Below are 5,760 nucleotides of genomic sequence, written 5' to 3'. Positions count from 1 at the left end.
TCCCACTTACTTCCGGCCCCGCCAGTCGCGAGACCTCCGGGTCAGGGGTCAGGAGCGGAGCATCGTCTCTGGCCCGGGCCGGCGCGGGAGGGCTGTGTGATGGCCTCGGAGCGCCCGGAGCCGGAGGTGAGGGGCGGGCGGGCGCAGCGCTGGGCCTGGAGATCCGAGGGGGAGGGTCCGGCGGCCAGGCGTGGCCGTGGCCTCCTCCGGGTCTGGGGGCCGCCTGGCCCTCCTGAAGGCCCAACAGTAGCATCTCCTCACCCCTACTTTCCTCGCGGGGGCTAGAGGAGGAACTCGTGGCTCAGTTTTGTTTGCCGAAATTTAATCCACGACTCTCAACTCTACGGCTCTTGGGTTCTTTGACCTCGTAATGGCATTCAGAAAATCTGTATTTTGATCTTCTGTTGCAGTTTCAGTGGACAGGTTTGCCGGTTGCTGCATCTTTCAAATATTATTGGAATGCCATAAACAGCGTAAATTAATTAGGTTCTAGCGGAATCCCAGGGACAGAGGAGCCTAGTGGGTTGCTGTCTCTGGGGTCGCACAGAGTCGGGCACGACTGCAGCGACTTAGCAGCAGCAGCAGCGCTCACGCTTTTGGAGAGCAGCTTAGATTTCATGAAAAAACGCTGGATTCAGAGTGAAACCTCGTTCTAGTATTGGCGCTGCCCTGGAGCTATCTGTGCAACTTTGGGCAAATCTTGACTTCCCTGATCCTGTTTTCTTCTTTGTAAAATACCTATCTTCTGGTCTGTTGTGAGGATCACACGTTTCAAACCGGAAAATGCAAATGAAGCATCCATTAAGTAGGAAGGACCATGCAAGGAACTTTTGTATACATTGTGTGGTTCAGACTTGTGCAAGGAAGATGACAATAGCCATTTTCATTTACAGACAAACTAAAAATCAAGAGAAGTGAAGTACCTTACCCAAGTGCTTCTCTGAGCTGGGGAGTAGCAGAGCTTTGGAATTAGAAGTGTAAAATGTCAGATTTGGAAAGAAAACATCACTAGGAGAGGTACCCAATGTTACAGGAGAACATGTGAGTGGATGGGAAAGGTGAGAGGTGTATAATCATGAAATGAGTCCTTACCTATTGAATGCTTACTGTATGCCAGAGACCATCTTAGCGCTTTACCAGTGTCAAAGGTTACTCTCAACCCTACGAAGTAGACACTGTTATCCCCATTTTTTAGTTGAGGAAACTGAGGCACAGAGATTTTAAGAGTAACAAAGTTGCACAGCTAGTAAGTGGCAGAGCCAGGACTCCAAAACAGGTGGTCTCTTGTAGATCTTGTGTTCTTAGCCGTAATGTTTACAGTGCAAAAAGAAAGTGGCCACAGGATGGTAAGTCTCCAGTATTAGGATTTGATGTGATGAGACCCAAGATTAAATACAACTATAGGAAACTACCCTATTAAAAAGGATCAAATGTGCTCACAGGGCTGGTGGAGTAGCCTATGCATCAGAAATACCATTACTGAGGAATACTCAAGGGATTTGAAGCATGTTTTGTGGATTAAAATGAGAAGACATGGAGGGATGTTGTGAAATACAACAGACCTTTCATGCATATAGTCTAAAACAGCATTATCCAATGGAAACCCAATGCAGGCCGTATATGCCAGTTTTCTGGTAGCTGCTTAAAGAGGTTAAAAAAAATAGGTAAAATTAATTTATAATAATATATTTTCTTTAACCCCATATTTCCAAAATAGTGTCATTTCAACATGTGATGAATATTAAAAATTACAAGATATTTAATGTTCTTTTGTACCAAGTCTTTAAAATCCAGAGTGTATTTTACATTTAAGCATATGGCACTTTGTGCTAGCAGTATCGCAAGTGCTCAGTAGCCACAGACGGTAATGGCTACCGTACTGAGCAATGCAAACTTAAAATAACTTGAATCAACACACGTTCCTGGCAGTCTCACTCAGCCACAAGTCCATTTGTTAAATCCTTGATTTGCATTTCTGAAAATCTTACCCCAGAAAGTAAAGGGAATGAAGAGTTCTGCCCCTTGGCAGAAAAGTGACTGACAGAGGTTATTATAATCCCAAGAGAGAAAGATTGAGCCTAGTCAGATTTAAGACGTCATCATTCCTCAGATACTTAAATGATGTGTGCTGTTATGGACTTGGAATTGTGCTAAGTATCAGGGTGGATAGGAAGCAGTGTAAGACACTCCCTATTTTAATGGGGTGAACAAACATTGGATTATGATAATAAGTGCCTCAAAGGAAAAGTACAGAGCGAGTGAATGTTTAACAAGGGTTCTTAACCTAGTTGTTAAGTGAAGTGGGTGATCCTACAGCCTTCTCAGAGGAATGACATTTAAGCATGGAGGAGTGGAGGGTGGCAGTGAGGAGAGGCGGAATACACTGCAGGCAAAGGGAAATTGACAGTCTGGAGGGAAGGAGGAGGAAAAGGCAATGGCAACCCACTCCAGTACTCTTGCCTGGAGAATCCCATGGACGGAGGAGCCTGGTAGGCTGCAGTCCATGGGGTTGCCAAGAGTCGGACACAACTGAGCGACTTCACTTTCACTTTTCACTTTCATGCATCACTGGAGAAGGAAATGGCAACCCACTCCAGTGTTCTTGCCTGGAGAATCCCAGGGACGGGGGAGCCTGGTGGGCTGCCGTCTGTGGGGTCGCACAGAGTCGGACACGACTGAAGCGACTTAGCAGCAGCAGCAGAGAAGGAGGAGCTGTGAGCCTTCAGAGAACTTAGAGGAAGCAGCTGCTCATGTGGGCTCGGTGACAGAATAGCTAACACAAGTGCTTCCTGAGTTACCGTCTAATACTTGGGAAATCCCGGTGAAATCGGCACAGTTGTTATCCCTCTTTCACAGGTGAGGAAACTCAGGCACAGAGAGTTTAAGTAACTTCACCAAGGCCTTATTCTAATAAGCAGTGGAACCAGTGTGTGATCTTAGGTGCTCAGACTCAGGGGGAGGTGGGTGAGAGATAAGACTGGTGAAGAAGATCCAGGTTGAAGCCATGCTTGAGGTTCAGACTTTGGCATATGTACAGTGGTTCAAGGGCAGGTGAAAATTCTTGTGGAACTCTGTTAACAGAAAACAGCTCAGGGTTGGAAAAGGCTTCAAGAATAATTTGTACCTTAACCACCAAGGGACAGGGGCAACAAACAAAAAACAAATTACTGAGATGGACATGGTTTCCTTCATGCTGGCGTACATAGTGTGCAGCACATGCCTCATGTCTTATTCAGCTTGCTGTCAATGAATGTTCCAGAATGATAGGCTTTCTCTGTCATTGTCTTATTCTCCTGGTTAATTGCCACAGCATCCTTCTGAAATAGACATTCTTATTCACATATTACAGAAGAAACTGAGGCCTGGAAAAACTGACTTGTCCAAGCTCAGTTGGATACCAAGTAGTAGAGCGTATTTGAATCCAGGTCTCTGCCTTCAAAACCCTGCTTTCTTTTTGCCAGACAACTCCAATGTACTTCAAACTCAGGAGGATTCAGTGCTATGCTATGCTATGCTAAGTCACTTCAGTCGTGTCCGACTCTGTGTGACCCCATAGACAGCAGCCACCAGGCTCCCTGTCCCTGGGATTCTCCAGGCAAGAACACTGGAGTGGGTTGCCATTTCCTTCTCCAATGCATGAAAGTGAAAAGTGAAAGCGAAGTCGCTCAGTCCTGTCCGATTCTTAGCGATCCCATGGACTGCAGCCTACCAGGCTCCTCCATCCATGGGATTTTCCAGGCAAAAGTACTGGAGTGGGGTGCCATTGCCTTCTCCGCAGGAGGATTCAGTATCAGGGATTAAATCTCCACGTAAGTGTCAGTGCTGTGAGAACACAGCTAACTCAGGAATTCTCAACCAGTGCAGTGGAAGAGTGACTTGGGGGAGCTCATGAAGTGTAGACTCCTGAGCCTTCTCAACTCTTAATTCATGTGGTCTCAGGTGGTGCCCAGGTTTCTGCAGTTTAACAAGCACCTCAGGTGGTTCTGATGCCACTGGGTCCTTGGATCACACTTGGAAAAATACCACTCTAGCTGCCTGAATTAATTCTTGAATCTTTTGGTTTCGATAAATTGCATCTTGAAAGTGAAGAAAACTTAGAGCTGATGTTTGTGAAAATGTAGTTGTTGACTTTGAAGGATACATACAAGGGGGAATGTTGCAAGAAGGCTCGAGTTAGGAAATGTTCCTGGTTTCAAGAGTGTGGATTCTGTAAGAACCGATTAATGAACTAGACTTCAGTTTGGCCTTGAAGAGTTAGTCCGTCATTCAAGATAACCTTTGAAACAAGGTGGAGAAACGGAAGCTACACAGTACTCGAATTAAGCAGCTTACTAACAAATAGTCTGAAGAAAGTCTTCTAATGGGACAATGCTTGTCTGTACCCTCCATCTGCTGTATCCCCCTTTTCCTCCTCACTTAGTCAACTGTGTTCAACCTTCAGAGTCACTTTCTCTTAAGACCCACCTCTGAGTCAGGTTACTTTGTTACATGCTCTCATAAAACCACATTCTTATCCTTGGGCACACCTAGTTTGTATTAATATAATAATTAGAGTGATTATCTAACTGGTTTTTTTTTTCATTATAGGGTAAATTCTGTGAGAGCAGAGAATGCCAATTTTTGCTCTCCATCGTATCCTTAGGACCTAGCCCCATGTTGGCACATAGCAGACTCTCCATAAATTTGTTGAGTGACAGATGGATGCATACTCACCTACCTTTGTCCTCTTTGGACTTGGATAAGGACTTGATGGCATCAGGATTGGATCAGCAGGGAAATTTAGCTGTAAAGAGATTTACTAGAAGACAAAACAGCAGCCTAAGCTTCACAATAGAATAATAGGCTGGGTTTATCCAATGTAATAGGACAAATTGAATAATTGTGTGTGTCCAAAAAAAGCCAGCTGCATTAGGACAGAATAGGGGATGTGTCTAAGCAGCAGAAGCAAGAAAGTCATAGAGATTTCTTGGGTCAACAGCATGGTAAAGCTTTCCCCAAAGTAAGTAGAATGTGGGATACTCTGAATCTGTGCCTTCACCTGGGTCTTATACTCCATTTTGGCGTCCACATTTTAAGTTGAAAAGTAGACCAGCCAGAGTTCGTTCATGGGCTTGTGATCTAAGATATAAAATAGGAAACTCAAACCATGCTGTTAGAGATGCACTTAAGGAACCTGGAGATGATTATTGTGGAGCAGCAAAGACTCGGAACCATCATCAGATATCTGATAGATTCTCCTTTGGCAGAGGGTCAGATTTTCCCTCTATGGCCTCAGGAGGTAAAACCCAAAGTGATTTATGTATTTTCAAGAGAGCAAATTTCCAGAGCAGGTCAATGTAATATCAAGAAGACAGATTCTGGCTCAGTGTGAAGAAATTTCTAATTCTGCCAACCAAGTGAGGGTGAGCACAAAAAGCTGAAGTGAGTGGCTGTGCAGGACTTCCTCCAGACTCAAAGCAGCAGCACCTTGTTACCATTAACACATGCATTTATGTGGCACTTTTAACTTTACAACGTGCTTTCACCCATCGTTGGGATAGGTGATGATATTTTATAGAGGAGGAAACTAAGGGTCAAGGCCGGAGTCTCAGATGTCAATACTGTCATTGCATCTAAAACAAATCTATTAAGAGTCTACACCAGAACCACCCCCCCCCCCATTCCAGAATTGTACAGAAGAACATAATATCAATAAAGAACATACTAGTAGGGGGAAAAAAAAACTTGGTAAAAACAACTTTCATGGAGGCAAAGGAAAAA

General features: G+C 44.6%; 1 protein-coding gene across 1 annotated transcript in view; it reads left to right on the top strand.

Annotated features, from left to right (window-relative positions):
• The first annotated feature begins 23 nt into the window (after nucleotides 1–23).
• The window catches only part of SZT2 (SZT2 subunit of KICSTOR complex), a 51,914-nt gene continuing 46,177 nt past the window's right edge, over nucleotides 24–5,760 (top strand). The window contains exon 1 of the mRNA XM_061412232.1: nucleotides 24–126. Within this exon, the coding sequence (XP_061268216.1) occupies nucleotides 100–126 (27 nt within the window). The 5' untranslated portion in view covers nucleotides 24–99. The remainder of the gene's footprint in view (nucleotides 127–5,760) is intronic.

This window comes from Bos javanicus, chromosome 3 (genome assembly GCF_032452875.1).
Source record: "Bos javanicus breed banteng chromosome 3, ARS-OSU_banteng_1.0, whole genome shotgun sequence".
NCBI lineage: Eukaryota > Metazoa > Chordata > Mammalia > Artiodactyla > Bovidae > Bos > Bos javanicus.
Note: the sequence above shows the minus strand (reverse complement) of the source record. Positions and strands in the feature narration are given on the sequence as shown.